The sequence below is a fragment of the Camelina sativa genome, chromosome 6 (assembly GCF_000633955.1).
Source record: "Camelina sativa cultivar DH55 chromosome 6, Cs, whole genome shotgun sequence".
In the NCBI taxonomy this organism is placed as follows: Eukaryota; Viridiplantae; Streptophyta; class Magnoliopsida; order Brassicales; family Brassicaceae; genus Camelina; species Camelina sativa.
Genome location: NC_025690.1, coordinates 14940483 through 14956775, shown reverse-complemented (window position 1 = coordinate 14956775; position 16293 = coordinate 14940483). Strand labels below are relative to the sequence as shown.

Here is a 16293-nt window from a genome sequence, read left to right as displayed (position 1 = left end):
TTTGATAAGTTTGGTCCCGTGAGCAAGTACTTTTTATTCGACGCAAATGGTCCTCAATTTCATTTGTGACCGGATAGTTTATATAAATGGGTGATTAAGTCTAGGGTTGTTGTTGTTGGTAATCACTTAATTGAAAAATTGGGAAATGGGTCATCTTCCTTGCACAATTACTGAAGTGGGGACATATGATCACAAAGGTCACAAGGCCTTAAGGCCCATTTAAACCCAAACGTAAAAAATTTGGGCCGTTACAGAAACGGGAAATTGAATAGACCACCACCGACCGATTCAACTTCACTGCTCCGTGTGTGCAATTGGTTCCCAAATTTCTCCCGCGGACCCCTAATTGTCTCCAAAATCAATCACCGTCCGTTTGAGATTTTTCTCAATGGGAAAGTGGAATCACCGATCGAGATACAACCGTCGCAGATCTCCTGAGCGATGGTACAGCGAACGTCACTCTTCTTCTTCTTCTTCTTCTTGTGGTATTCTCTCTCTCCTTCTTGATTTCAATATTTTCAAATTTCATCTACTCTTGATTTTGCTTAATTTAGCATCTTACAATTGTATTTTTTTTTTTTCCGAAGGTTATGGTGAAGAAGATGGGATTCCAGTATGGGAAAAGAGATTCTGTGAAGTGATTGGATCAGTACCATGGCAAAAAGTGGTTGAAGCTACTGACTTTAAGAGCTGGTATAGTGGTAATGTTATCACTTGGAACGATTCAGCTTGCGAAGAGACTTTTCATAGTGAGAAGAAGAGGTTTTGGTCTCGTGTTAATGGTCTTCGTTGTGATGTTTCTCTTCCTGATCCGGATCTTTATATTAGTGGAGTTGATTGGGATACTTTTGTTGACCCTGAACTCATTAGGGATTTAGAAACTGCTTACTTTGCTCCTCCTGATGCCGAGGTAGAGTGTGGCTTTAAACGTGGGCGGCGAGATAGGAATTGGAGTGGTTGTGACTTAGTAGTGCCTGTTGAAGAGACTCCATGGGAAGACAGTGCGTTGGGAAATAGATCGAATGGTTGGAATCTATCAGAGAGTGGTGCTGATCATCCAAAAGATAGGGTGAGTTATTTGGAAGCCAAGCCTAGCTGTGGAAATGAGAAAGCAAATGATTCAACATCTTGGGGTTGTTGGACGACTGAGGCTCAGAGGGAGAACCAGTGGAAAACTAAAGATAGGGTTAATGGCAGTTGGGAGAACTCAGGTCAGGGAAACGATGATAATTCAGGGCACCAAAACAAGAAAGCGAGAGGTTCTGAGAGTGTACCAGCTGAAGAGTATGAAATGCTTGACAATCCTTGGGAAGCCAAGCCTAGTTGTAGAAAGGAGACAGCTAAAGAGACCACTTGGGGAGGTTGCTCTGGCAAGGGATGGGAGGATAGAGGTTGGAATAATGAATCTTGGGGCAGTGGCGGATGGGAAAACCAGGAGTGGTCTAGTAAGGGATATAGTCGTGATAGAGGTTGGAACAATGACTCTTGGGGCAGTGGTGGACGGGAAAACCAGGAGTGGCATAGTAAGGGATATAGTCGTGATATTCGGGAGCCAAAGGGTTATAATCCATGGAAAGCTGGTTTTGTGCCTGACAATACAGCTTTGAGAGATCATAGGGCAAATGCAGGCGGTTGGCAAACACGACGAGCGACTGAGACAAAGCAAGGAAATTGGAATGTGAAAAGATCAAGTGATGGTTGGGGTGGGCAAAACAAGGAAAGAGATAAGGTATATGGACACCATTCTAAATACAGAAACCCTTGGCCTAGAAGAGATGATTATCAGAACAGGAGGGTCCATTTCTCAGCTAAGTAACTCAAACGATCCATTTTTTTTTTTTTTTCATGTAGTTTTGTGTTTGGAGTATTTAGCTTCTTGTGGTATGTGCAGACAAGTGTAGTTTAAGCTTAGCTATTGACCTTCCAAGGTAACTCAAAGGCAGGGTTTTTTTTTTTTTTTGTTTCCAACTCAAAATTAGCATATATGTAGATTATATACGAGTACCCTTTTGTGATGATAATGTTCGACACATACTTGACTATTCAAGGTTTTTGGCTTGCCTTTGATGCTGGATTCATAATTAATATGTTAAGATAACCTAATTTATTCCAAGTTCAATAAGAACAGGAATATACACACATGATACACTTATGTTTTGTTTGGCTCCATGCATCCCTTCAAAGCTTTCTCATCTCATTTTTATATTACAAAACTGCGATATTCTGCTTTATAGATTATATTTTTGAATAAACAAAGCTGGGTATATGCTTCACTTTCAAACCAATTGGTTGGTCCATAATGATGGGTGCGTCTAATAATACAAACTATTATTAATTGGACATGGTTAAAGCATTGCGGTGATGGAGAAAGTTGCACAACTCTTGCTTTGCTAATTGGACGGTGATCAAAGCTCAAAAAGAGGCTGAAAAACAATATTTTTGTCCAACGCAGAAGCTATCATTCCCATTGCTACAGTTTCAATACAAAGCAAGGTAACAAAAGCATCAAGACTTCTACTCTATATCATTAGGCACCAAAACAGTTGGTAGACACAAATGTTAACAAAATAAGAATTCAATTCATATATATTTCTTGGAGGAAAAAAACCCCTCATGACTTTACAAAAAATGAATAACAAATTACAAATATAAACCAAAAACGTATGTAATGTATATGTAAAGTAAACCCACAAAAGAACACCAAACACTAAAATCTTTTCACTCAAACCTTTTGCATCAACAATGTCTTAAAACTTTGTTTCTTCTCTTCTAAGTTGTCATGTTTTGGGACCCACCAAACCCTGAGGCTCTTGTCAAGACCTCCACTGTAAAGCATGAAGCCAGCACCGACATTGTTAGGCGAAGCCTGCAAGCATTTGACCGGACCTTCATGGCCATCTATGACTCCGAATTTACAGAGTATTCCACTCTTTTCTCTCCTCCACAACCCAATGCTCTTATCAGCCGATCCACTACACACCATTTCCCCAACCACACACATGCACAGAACAGCCATCTTATGACCTTTCATCTCAAACCCTAATCTCCACTCCTCAAACTCTCCTCCTCCTTTCTCTCCCTTCTCCCATCCCATCACAAACCCATCTGACCCTCCTCCGTATACCCATTTCCCGTCGCCGGAAACCACCACCGAGTTCACTGAAACCTCCGCACGACCCTCCAATGTAGCCTTCAGAACATGTAAAGAAGAAGAAGAAGAAGAAGAAAGAGTAGACTCATTCTGTTTTCTCTTCTCTTTCCCCCAAATCTTGATCTTCCCATCCGCAGAGGCAGAGTACACTCTACCATCTCCGGCTACAAGACCATTGATTGTGTCGTCGTGAGCCTTGATTGATTCAAGACACTTGAGATCCGACAATCTCCAGACTTTGAGAGTCTTATCCCACGATCCAGAGTAGATAATCCCAGCGTGAACCGCAAGGCAAGAAATGCTATCTGCGTGTTCGATCCAGAGACGCTTATGGTTCCTCCTCGTCTGAACGTAATTGCTCTGTTTCATAAACTTTCCCAAATAGTCTTTAGTCGTGGGAAGCGTATCTACAAGCCTGAAAGCATTCTCAGAGTTTCTCCTAGAAACTTTCCAGACTCTGATTCTGCTATCTTGATGCGCCGTAAACACTTTACTTCCGACGCTCACAAGAGCCTTCACAGAGCCATCTCCTTGTCCAAATTTGGCAAAGATCTTGAGATCAGGCTGTTGCCAAACGATAATATCTTTCCCCTGAGACGCACTCAGCAAGAACTCACCACAGAGCGCTAAGGAAGAAACAGAGCCGACGTGGGCGGAGAGAACAGCGAGTGGTTTGTACGCACCGGTGATCGGCGGACGGATAGTTCCGAGGACGAAGCTTTTGGTGGAGGCTGATGGGCTGAGAGAATCGTCTGAGTCGGTATTGTTGCTTGTTGTGGAGGAAGAAGATGAAGACATCAAGACTCCTTCTTGGATTGATCTCACCATCGCATCAATGAGAGGTTTCGAGACTTGTTTTGTTATTTTTTTAGTTTTGGAACAGAGAAACCAAAAAATGGAGCGTTTGAGGAATTGTGAAAAGAGTATTTATTTTAAAAAGAGGGTTAAAGGGAAGAAGGGGAAGGTACAACGGCTACATTTGACAGATGGCCATAGCCTCCTCTTTTTGCCTTTTGGCTTATCATTTTTTCTTCTTAATGCGCATTTTTATATTTAATAAGGTTATGGAATCTTATAATATATTGAAACCCAACCCAATTCGAGAGTCTTGAATTTAACGCGAGTATATAAAAATTTAGTAACCGATTTGATAATGTGGTCTCTTGTTTGACCAGCGATGTCAATTGGACTTGATAATGTGGATACTGTAACGTTACGGTACGGATTATGAAGATAATTAAGATAAACTATTAATATACCAAATTTGTTACGAGTGAGTTAGAATAAGTCGGTAGTGTTATCAACAGAGAGTCAGAGACCTAGTTACTAATTTAGTTGTTAGCATCGTTAGTTATATATTAGAGTTAAGAGTTAATTCTCAAATGGTACAATATTCCGGAGACGGTTTAGAATGAGTTTATCTTGTTTGTAAAATTGGTAGGCGGTGGTCCATTCTTATTTGTGCTAGTGTGTGTGTCCTTTTCTCCCGTTTATTTGTATTTGTATATGATATGATTGGTTGCTAATATTGGTGGGAGAAGATGAAGATTATTTTACAGGGAGCTCTGCCATATAATACGGGAATCGAGATTATCGGCTTTATAATTAAACCTAAACTAGTGTGATAAAATGGAATATTTGTACTTAACAACAGTTAAAAATAGATGAAAAGGTAAATACAAATTAATGACATATCCCCATTCCCATTCCCCACTAACTTAGAAGCGGAGTGGAGCGTATAGGTTCACGTGACTCCGATTCCGAATAATTTTTATGTCTACGACTCATACCAGTCTACCACATCAAAACATAATAAAATGTTTATGATAATATGACATAACCCATGTTTTCTTCGTAAATTGTTGAGTTTTGATAACTAGTGAGTACTACTATTACAAGGAGAAGAGCATGTAGCTTAGGTACCAACATAGGCAATGTCGACTCACACCCAATTAAGAATATATAACACCGCTTTATAAACATCCCTCTCTCCAGTCAGCTTACGACCAAAGTAGTGACTAGTGAGGGGCATTTTGATACTATCTAGCCACATTTCTGATGACCATATTGTATAAGGGTAGACACAAAGCAAACCAATTTTTTTCTCAATCTTTCTTTATCCGTATTCGGCTATTAAATAAACTAGTTATCGTATTCAGAATAAAAAGAACATCCAAAATTTCAAATTCTATCATTTCTGATTTGTTTCGTTCTTAACTGATATTAAAAAATTTAGTATTTTTTTTAAATATATATTTATCTGGATTTTTTTGAATCTTATGAAAAGGATAATATGTCTCAAGTCTAAACCGATCACTACATCTTTTTATATTTTGCCAAGTCCCCTAATATTGTATGGACACAAACATAAATGACCCCACGATTTGTTTCGGATTAAACGTAATTCACATAATCACATTTATACATTGTTTCGCTCTCACCATATAACGAACAAAAACATAAAGAAGATTTCCAAGGTGAAGACAAGGGTTATAATTAATACACAAGTCTTGATATCCATTCACAACGTCGTCCTCTTACAGAACCGTTTTCTGGACTGCTCTGGAGAGTCATGTTTGTCCGAGGAGAAGAATGTTTTCCTAATTAACTCAATCCGGTTTATCATAGTGATATACCTTTTGAGTCACTTGCAGAAATATTAAAAATCCATTTGTATACAATCTGGTTTGCTTGTTATGGTAACAAGACATACAACTTTCCAAACTTTATTATCTAACACACACTTTCACGAAATGGAATTATCATCTATAACTTGAGAGAAGTTGACATAATTTATCTTTTCTTTTGATTGGATAATTATGCAAAATCAAGGACAAAACACAATGGAAACACAAAATAATAGAAAATCAAGGGCTAATGCAACTTGTTGTTCTTAATGTGCGACTTTTAAATTTTAATACTACTTGACTCTTCAAACCCGAGCATTACTCTACCTTTATTTTCGCAATAATCAAGATCCTAATTTATTTTTTCTTTGTATATTTTTCCAAACTCTATGAAAATAATGAAAAAATAAGCGTTGGAGTCATAAGTTTGAACAAAGACGCGTGACCTGGAGTCATGCTCTAGAAAAAAATATCACAACTAATGAAAACGCAAGGTCATGAGTTTTGACCTTGACCGGGCAAGAGCCTAGAGCCAAGAGGTGATGATGATGTTGATGTACTTATATGAGATAGATGCCCCCTCTTCTTCTTCTGCATCACAAACAGATTAAGAAAAGTTTTAATCATCAAATTTAAAAGAGAGACTTTGACTTTTCTTTGCGATCGAAGATGGCCGATGCTTTCACAGATGAGCAGATCCAAGAGTTTTACGAAGCCTTCTGTCTTATCGACAAAGACTCCGATGGTATCTTTCTCTTTCTTGTCCGATTTGTTACTTGTTACACAAGCTTTACTCAAATCGATTGGACCGATGATGTTATAATGATTGCGTGTGAAACAGGGTTCATCACGAAGGAGAAGCTAACGAAGGTGATGAAGTCCATGGGGAAGAATCCAAAGGCAGAACAACTGCAACAGATGATGAGCGATGTCGACATCTTTGGCAACGGTGGTATCACTTTTGATGATTTCTTGTATATTATGGCTCAAAACACTTCTCAGGTAAATTGATCAAAGAAAGTACCGTTTCGTTATTATTTTCAAGATTTTGGTAATTTTTTTTTTTTTAAAAGTTTTAAATGAAAATTTTTGTATAGGAATCGGTATCGGATGAGTTAATAGAAGTATTCAGAGTGTTCGACAGAGACGGAAACGGTTTCATATCTCCACTTGAGGTAAAAAAAAATTATAAATTCAACAACTTCTTTTATTATTTTAAACCAAAGATCATAGTCATAACGTAGAAACAATATACATTACAAAGAGTTATATAATAAGTGATAATGTAGATTGGATATTTCAATAGACCGTATTATATCTATCATCCACACGGTACTAAAATTTTTTTTGTCTCATAAGCAACTCCATTGCGCTGACGGTCCTTAGTTTTTTTTTTTCACAGACCGACACCACAACAATTGTCAATTGTACACACATTGTTAAGGCTGACCCATACTATTAAATAACAAAATGTCGTTTGTCTGAATTAATTAGTTTTTATTTATCTTTAAAATGTCGTTTCTGTTTAAAGGACATTTAGCTATTAACTACTAAAGTTGTTGTTGTTGTTGCCATTTCTCCTAATTATCTGTAAACGAAAATGCAGTTGGGAGAAGGAATGAAGGACATGGGGATGAAGATAACTGCGGAAGAAGCGGAGCATATGGTCCGAGAAGCTGATCTCGATGGCGATGGTTTTCTTTCTATGCACGAGTTCTGTAAAATGATGATCGCTGCCTCTTATTAGCATGTTTTTGTGAAATGCCATGATATAAGAGTTGTTTTTTTTGCACTTTACTACAACTACTTTTGAATATGTTAAAGAAAGATCCTATCATTTGTTTCTTCCGTATTTTCCCAACATATAATAAGAGTGTGACTTTTATATCTATGATATTTTTCGAGTCAATAAACAATTTTTTTTTTCGAACCAAAAATCCCAAACTGAAACAAAATAAAAGTATGGTCTATTTGAACATATATTAATATTTTCTAAACCGACCAAAGCCGAATAAGTGTGAATAGAACCGAACTAATTGCTTATAAAATAAAAAATAAAACCGGAAATAGATATATCTGACTCGGTCACAGAGGGTTATGTTCCATCTCCAACACTAAAATTTGCCACTTGCCAACCCCCTAATCAAGAAGCAGTGTAAAGAACTCAAAACCAGTGGTTGTTCGATATGTGAATGGCGAGAGAAAAATAAAACGGTTGAATCTCTCGAAGTTGTTCATAACCTATCAGCTTTGCTATAAATTGTTGCTCCAATTTCCAATAGAAGTCCCCATCGTTGAAGGTTAAGTAGCTTTGCTTCTTTCTTTTTTTCTGCCGACGGTTGTTGTCGAGTAGGCTTTCAAACGGATTCTATATTTATGGTGTTTCTTGATTCATGCATGTCACTTTCATTGATATTTTTGATCTGTCTCAAATCATGGTTCCATCACAGTGGACAGAAAACGATTGTGAAGCTGAGCTAGAATCTTTACATTGATTGTAGCACTTTGGTACTTGCTATATTTACCTTTTAGTAGTGTCTAGACGACATGTCTTTGGATAAATGGGCTGGGGGACAGATTGATTACAATCTTTAACTCTTTAAGAGTATAAGAAATTAGGGAATTTATAAGCTCTTGAAGAACGGATGTGTTTTGCCTAAGAAATGTATTGATTCTTATGACGGGGCACAACACACTTATTAGAGAATATTTTGGATCCTTGTTGAGTGTTTACTTCTGTATACATCTTTTCATCTATGTAAGATTCTTATTAATTCTTCTTCTTGACACGATCAATATCAATATCCAGCGTGCCATGTTGATGTATTCTTAACTGAGTTTTACAACAAGATGAAAAGAAAAAGAAAAAGACATTTATGAAAGGCATAAATGAAGATGAAGATGTTGATGCAGTCGCTGCATTAGTTCATAGTACCACAAGAAGTAGTTCAACGAAGCAGATAACATGGAACTAAAAGAAGGTTAGCAGCTAAGGCGATTAATTTTTAAACCATGAAGATTATGAAGAGTATAAGCTTGGAGAAGAGTCTAGAAGCATGAAGAGATTCCTTTCTAGTAGAAAAAGAAACATGAAGAATAATTTTCTATTCTAAAAAAGAGGAAATTTGCAAAGAGATTTGACAATTCCTATTAGGATTATAATAGGAATTTAATCTTGTATGGCCACGACCTATTGTGTATAAATAGGGGGCTAAGCCTTGTAGAGGTTAGCACAAAAGAGCAATAGAATTCTTAGATATTAAGTTTATATGGTTTCTTGTAGAAAAGCATAACGCTTAAGGGGACTAAGGAGTTTTGTCTTGAGAAGTTCTTAGATTGTGTATAAATCCATAAACATGAGAGATTAGATAATTGATTGAGTGAAACTTGTAAGTTTACTAAACAGATTGTCTAATAAAAAAGTTTTATTTTGAAGAACCCCTGTCTTAGTTTGTGACTCAGTTTTGTGTCTCAGTTTCCTTACATATCAATAGCTCTTGCGTTTTCATGCCACTGCTGCTGGAGATGTTGCAGATGGATTGTGATGGAGAGGGAAGATTCACAAGTTGATGTCTAAAGTTTGGGGTTGCATAGATCAGCAACTGGCTGCTGTGGAAAAGAATTTCAGAGCAGAAAAGGGAACTGCTAATCACCGCTAAATAGGTTTCTGTTCTTGAACTTTGTAGCAATTTCTTCATCTTTGATGCTGTTTTTCTGCAAGACTGCAGATCAGATTGCTCACTCATGTGGACTTGTCTTGGCATTGACTCAAGTAAGCGAAAGCTCATCTTGACATTAATGATGTGAGAAAGACAGATCAAATTTGAAAAAACGGTTTAGGGGAAGAGTCAAAACAGAGAAAGAGATCAGCCAACAACATCAATGGGTCCAGGGTTCAGGGTCCAATTCTAAAGGTAACGACAATCATATTTATCACATATATACATAAATAAAATAATCATTACCGTTTTCTAGTTTACACTACTAAATTACTAATTATTTGATAACAAATTATTGTAAAACAACATAAGACAAAACAAAACAATAAAAACAAGGTTANTGAAGAACCCCTGTCTTAGTTTGTGACTCAGTTTTGTGTCTCAGTTTCCTTACATATCAATAGCTCTTGCGTTTTCATGCCACTGCTGCTGGAGATGTTGCAGATGGATTGTGATGGAGAGGGAAGAATTCACAAGTTGATGTCTAAAGTTTGGGGTTGCATAGATCAGCAACTGGCTGCTGTGGAAAAGAATTTCAGAGCAGAAAAGGGAACTGCTAATCACCGCTAAATAGGTTTCTGTTCTTGAACTTTGTAGCAATTTCTTCATCTTTGATGCTGTTTTTCTGCAAGACTGCAGATCAGATTGCTCACTCATGTGGACTTGTCTTGGCATTGACTCAAGTAAGCGAAAGCTCATCTTGACATTAATGATGTGAGAAAGACAGATCAAATTTGAAAAAACGGTTTAGGGGAAGAGTCAAAACAGAGAAAGAGATCAGCCAACAACATCAATGGGTCCAGGGTTCAGGGTCCAATTCTAAAGGTAACGACAATCATATTTATCACATATATACATAAATAAAATAATCATTACCGTTTTCTAGTTTACACTACTAAATTACTAATTATTTGATAACAAATTATTGTAAAACAACATAAGACAAAACAAAACAATAAAAACAAGGTTATTGTGAAAGAAGAAAGTGAGCTTCAAAAGTACAACTAAAACCAAAAGGGATCCATCTAGTTAGGAAGTAGAAGCCAAACTCTCGTCACTAAGCAGCTCTTCCCAGAAACCATCATCCAACTCTCTCTCTACCACTAAATGATGATCATCTTCTTCCAGCAGACTCCTCTGTTTCCCATAGCCTTGCATCTCCAGAGCCAGAGCCTCCAGTTCCGACACCGAAGAAGAACCTCTTTTCCACTTTGCTGTCTCATCCTCGATCTCCTTAATCCTCTTATCCCTCTGTTTGAGGNATGTGGACTTGTCTTGGCATTGACTCAAGTAAGCGAAAGCTCATCTTGACATTAATGATGTGAGAAAGACAGATCAAATTTGAAAAAACGGTTTAGGGGAAGAGTCAAAACAGAGAAAGAGATCAGCCAACAACATCAATGGGTCCAGGGTTCAGGGTCCAATTCTAAAGGTAACGACAATCATATTTATCACATATATACATAAATAAAATAATCATTACCGTTTTCTAGTTTACACTACTAAATTACTAATTATTTGATAACAAATTATTGTAAAACAACATAAGACAAAACAAAACAATAAAAACAAGGTTATTGTGAAAGAAGAAAGTGAGCTTCAAAAGTACAACTAAAACCAAAAGGGATCCATCTAGTTAGGAAGTAGAAGCCAAACTCTCGTCACTAAGCAGCTCTTCCCAGAAACCATCATCCAACTCTCTCTCTACCACTAAATGATGATCATCTTCTTCCAGCAGACTCCTCTGTTTCCCATAGCCTTGCATCTCCAGAGCCAGAGCCTCCAGTTCCGACACCGAAGAAGAACCTCTTTTCCACTTTGCTGTCTCATCCTCGATCTCCTTAATCCTCTTATCCCTCTGTTTGAGCAGCTGATGCAGAAACGAAGGGCTCTGCATTGCTCTAGCCAAGAACGACATCATCTGCCTCTGTTTCATCTCAGCTCCTTCTATCCTCTGTTCCATAGCTTTGACGTAGCTTTTCGTAGTCTGGTGCTGCTGTCTCAAACTCATCAGCTCCATCATTAGCACCTGCTTCTCCCTGCGGAGCTCGTTGCAAGCAGCGTCATGGCCTGATGGAGTTGATGATGATGATGATGATGATGATGAAGAGAAGTTGGTTCTTCTCTTGATGTTTTTCAGTAACTGTCTTTGTCCCACCAAGAACCCTTCGTTTGCAAATTCCCATCTCTCAGCTTCTATCTTTCTGAAACCCTGTTTGTTTTGTTTTGCACTTTAGTACTCACTCACTCACAATTTTGAATCTGATAAGGTTTTGAAAGTCTTTAACATATTCTCAAGTTGACATAAACAAACATCAATTATTGGAGTGAGTCTTTTTCAATGTTTTTTTTATATACAAGTGGGCAACCTTAAAGCTGATTAGTGAATAAACAATTGGTATTGGTATTGGGATAAGATTGATGACGGTTTCTTGCGAATATTTTACAACGCAAGTTGACACGAGACAAGCTTCTGGAACTTACTAAACCTTCTTTTAGTCCACTACCTTATGGAATCTACATTTTCGATGTTTCTAGAATAGGAAGCTACCAACGGATTTTTGCAGTAAAAAAAAATTGAAATTTTGTTCACATTACCAAGTAAAAATGCAATTTGGTGTAGTTTTCCAGCAAACTATATAATAAGATGAAAGTAAAAGAAAAGGGTAAAACAGAGCAATGCTCTGTTTTTTCGTGTTTGGTCACTCAGGAGAAGATAGAACAAGAAGATGAAACAGAGATAAGAGAGAACACTCACATAAGTATTGAGCTGTCTGATGAAACTTGAGAAATTGCAGTGTTTGAAGTGTCGAGGGAGAAGAATCGTAGAGAAAGAATACAAATCCCAAACGACAAAACTAGTGCCTCCTCTGTTCCAAGATACGATCTGGTCTGTGTTTGGATCATCAACCATCTCAAATGTCTTGGTCAGAAACGGAGGTGGACCAACTTCGTGTAATCCCTCCATTGGTTGTGGTGGTGGTTGATCATAGCCTTCCGGTACAAACGGATTCATCGCCTTTGAATTAAGACAAGGTTCTTGGTAATAATATAATGCGGGTGTTGGATCAAAACAATGATGCCAAAATTTAACCGATCTCCAAAATTGGCTTCATCTTGGGAATTTTTGAAATATATGAACTGGTTCGGTGGAGATTGAGTTCGTTTATGTCAGTTGATGAGGAGAAGGGGGGGCAAAAGTGAGGAAGGTAATGTCCACGTAAGCTATTTGAGGTGGCTTAAATAGGAAGAGTTGAAAGAGAGTGATGACACTAATTTGATTAAAAAATTTGGGAAAAAAATAATATTATAGTACACTAAGCCTTAGAAATAAGAAACTTCTGGAAAGGGTTTGGTGCATTTTCGTAGAGTGGAAACTTCTGGAACTAGAAATTTGCGGGCTGTACGGTATGGTTTCACAAAAGAAGTATAGGACCCCCGCCCGATTTGTTATTTTATTGACAAATATACGACTTAGAGAAGAGTAATGCAATGGCGATTCCTAATTGGTTCAATCTGGCTTTTATGTTGATGTGGCGGCCGGTCCGTCTAGACATTTGGTTTTGGTTCTATGCTTCTTCTTCTTTTTCTCTGGCAAAACGGTTTTGGTTCTCGACTTCTAGTTTAAAACCCAAGTTTACACGGATATAAAAACCCAACAAAAGTATATATATTCCAAGAATTACAAAGTTTCCGTCAATTAGAAAGGTTTTTCCACTAATTTCTGACTAGCAATAATCTAGACATTTTTTTACAAAGATAGTCACTGTTTTATAAAAGTTCTAGCTGTGAAACAAATGTAAATAAGAAATTTTCAAAATTTTGAAAGAAAAAAAAAAAACCTAAAGGAACTTTGTAAACGCAAGAGTATAAAGCAAATATTCAAGATTTTTAAATGCCAATTACAGTATAAAAATCTTATTATTAGAATAAGTTTTACTCTTTTATGTAGTTAACTATATTTGTTTATCTTTATCAGTTTGTTCTGTCTGAATTGGCCGGTTGAAACAGTATCTGGAGCAGAACATCGTTGTTGTTTTTTTTAAAACATCCGGAGAACCTAATTTTTTCTTATAAAGAAAAATATAATAGCAAATTCACTTACAAACAAATTATATCGTTTTGGTTTGACCATATAGAACGCATCCTAATTCGTTCGCTTGGACTTTCCCTAGAAACAGTAGGCTCCGTAGCCACCATTTTGCTTCAGATAATCCTTCGGACATGTGTCGAAAATGCTAAGTGACACTTGATGCATAGTGGCGATGCCTCCTGGTACGTGTTAGCGCTCAACATCTGGCTTATAACACGATAGTTTAGATTTACGAATTATTTTAGCATCTTCAAACTTAGCTCAAGAAGCTCTGAACAACATATAGCTTTCTTCTGAACCGAATGTTCTTGTTTAAAATTTTATAAATAGATAATTAAAGAAGAGAATTTTATCAATTATGTCATATACATACAGTATCAATCTTCTGAACCGAAGTGTCATTTTTTTTTGAATCATTTTTCCGTCTGTCACACTTTCTATGTTTAAAGACAATTATATTCTTATGCAATTCTTTAACATAACAATTAAAAAATAAATATTAAATTATTTTTTTTTACAAAACCTAAAATTTACTTTTCATCTTCTTCTTTCATCTCTTTCTCGTTCCAACGACAAAACTTGGGATTTTTTTCTATCTTTTCTCTCTAATTTTTTTATTGAAATCCTCAAACTTTTCATCTTTTAATCTTTATATCATGTATGTCTCTATTCAACGATGACATACAATTGAGATCAACCCTTCTATAAATCGTTTCTTCATCCACACCATTCTTTGGCCATGTTCTCCATCTGAATCAGATCTAATTGACTAAGTTTAAGTCCATTTTGTTCTAACTTGATCTAGCAGTTTGTCTCGTTCCAGATATGTTTTCATTGAGGTTGGGTATGAGTTTTTCCATGTTAATTGTGTTTCTGCTTTTGGTTTCATTCAAAAACAGTGACTCAACATTGAGCATTCGATAGACCAGATCTAGTGGACCAGATCCGGTGGACCATATTCGATGGAGCAGATCCGATGGACCAAATCCGATGGACCAAATCTGATGAACCAAATCCGATGGACCAGATTTGATGGAATAAATTGTCCATTTCCTGTTTCCTAACTTGTTGTCCATTGTGCATATATATTGACCAACTGATTGCCGCAAGTCATAGACCAGATAATGACACAAGTGATGCACCATCCACATTCCAGCCAGGTTTTACTCTTTGGACCAGAAATTTGTCTTTCGATAGACCAGATCTGGTCCACTTAATATCTGGTCCACTTAATATGTCCATTTCATATTTTTCCTAACTTGTTATCCATCATGTTTTTTATTTTGATCGACAACTAATTATGATTCATAATAGAATGTAATAGCCTTTGGTCTATCTATATTTGACATTTGTCTATTTGTTATATTACTTCTGCTACTTACAACTTCACTTTCATTACTGATGGACAATTGCAAACATTGCACATATTGTCTATCATAACTTGTCTACTACATTTAGTCTATTAAAAGAGAAATATGTGTTGGATGACATAAATGAAAAGACAATAAATGACATAAAGATATATGACATCAAATTATGGACCAACAATTTATATGAGAAAGAGAATTATGTCCATAATTAATGTTGTCCACCGCATAAATTGTCATATCAACATCAAACAATTAATTGTTTTTTTTTCTCCTTCTTACTTATAGAGCTAATATAGTATTTTACTCTTATGGCACATAAATAAAAATAGCATAATCGAAAAGGTAAGAAAAAAAATAGCATTTCTCATAAATTTAATTATGAAAATGGCATTTCTCACCAAATTCCGAAACATGTACAAGTTTGTTTCAGACTATTAACTGAATGTTCTGCCATTTGGTCATTGCAAAAGGTTTCACCTGTTTGAGCTGTTGGTAAGACCCAAATATGAATATTGGGTCAGTTTGGACCTCAAAACATATAAGTTGTCATGTTCAAAACTTATCAAGTATTTTTCTTCACTATGTGATCGATGTAACTGTAAAGTATTATATACTTCATTTTCTAGTGCTTGGGACATATGAAAAGTTCAAGGAAAGATTGATACTCAAATAGTATTATCTTACAATCGTTAGATGATTAACAATTACAAATTGATGTGATTGTGGAATTAAGTTTGTTTACCGAAGTTTGTGATAAATCAGAATTTTATGTTTTGACAAAAGCAAAACCTCAAACATTTTATCGTACAATTGTTAGATGTTTATTATTATTTTTTGTTTTAGAAATATTGTCACACAAAGTCAGCTTAAAAAGTTGATCACATGTTACTAAAAGAAAAGAACAACAATTGAGAGAAAATGAGTGTTGTGTAATGATGACCCGTAGTTTGACTTATAAGACCCATATAAATCTGAATTACTCTTGTACTGATATAAAAGAAATCTTAATATATAAATATGTATGAAATTTCTTAGTACTTGAATGAATGGTGGAGAATTAAAGGAGAGAATGAGAGTAATATTAAGAGAATGAAAGAGTATTTGTAATAAGAAAGTAAAAGTTGTATATCACAATCACGTACCATGTTTCCTCTCATCACATATTTATAGACACACAATTAAGGATGAGTCACTTAATCAAAAGAGAGAAACATGACAAGTGTTAAAACATGTGTCATGTTTAGTGATGAATAATCACTTCTTTATAACACTCCCCCTTGAATATTCATCACTAGAGAATTACGTACTGCCTCGTTAAAAACCTTATCATGGA

The 16293-nt window shown here is 36.3% G+C and overlaps 4 protein-coding genes and 1 long non-coding RNA gene across 5 annotated transcripts; 3 read left to right on the top strand and 2 right to left on the bottom strand.

The window, feature by feature from the left end:
• LOC104791442 (bifunctional endo-1,4-beta-xylanase XylA) lies at positions 285 to 2065 on the top strand. The gene is made up of 2 exons (XM_010517332.2): positions 285 to 485; positions 588 to 2065. Exons 1-2 carry the CDS (start codon positions 389 to 391, stop codon positions 1814 to 1816), a joined length of 1326 nt encoding a protein of 441 aa, XP_010515634.1. The 5' UTR covers positions 285 to 388; the 3' UTR covers positions 1817 to 2065.
• LOC104791441 (myosin heavy chain kinase B) lies at positions 2569 to 4097 on the bottom strand. Its single transcript, XM_010517331.1, has one exon. It carries the CDS (start codon positions 3977 to 3979, stop codon positions 2723 to 2725), a length of 1257 nt encoding a protein of 418 aa, XP_010515633.1. The 5' UTR covers positions 3980 to 4097; the 3' UTR covers positions 2569 to 2722.
• LOC104791440 (calmodulin-like protein 9) lies at positions 6359 to 7669 on the top strand. Its single transcript, XM_010517329.2, has 4 exons — positions 6359 to 6523; positions 6620 to 6780; positions 6876 to 6953; positions 7385 to 7669. Exons 1-4 carry the CDS (start codon positions 6448 to 6450, stop codon positions 7523 to 7525), a joined length of 456 nt encoding a protein of 151 aa, XP_010515631.1. The 5' UTR covers positions 6359 to 6447; the 3' UTR covers positions 7526 to 7669.
• On the top strand, positions 7879 to 9216 carry LOC104791439. The gene is made up of 2 exons (XR_768913.2): positions 7879 to 8078; positions 8588 to 9216. It is a non-coding gene; the product is annotated as an uncharacterized LOC104791439 (long non-coding RNA).
• Positions 10917 to 12746, bottom strand: LOC104791438 (heat stress transcription factor A-7a-like). Its single transcript, XM_010517328.2, has 2 exons — positions 12256 to 12746; positions 10917 to 11709 (listed from the first exon to the last, which is right to left on the bottom strand). Exons 1-2 carry the CDS (start codon positions 12511 to 12513, stop codon positions 11134 to 11136), a joined length of 834 nt encoding a protein of 277 aa, XP_010515630.1. The 5' UTR covers positions 12514 to 12746; the 3' UTR covers positions 10917 to 11133.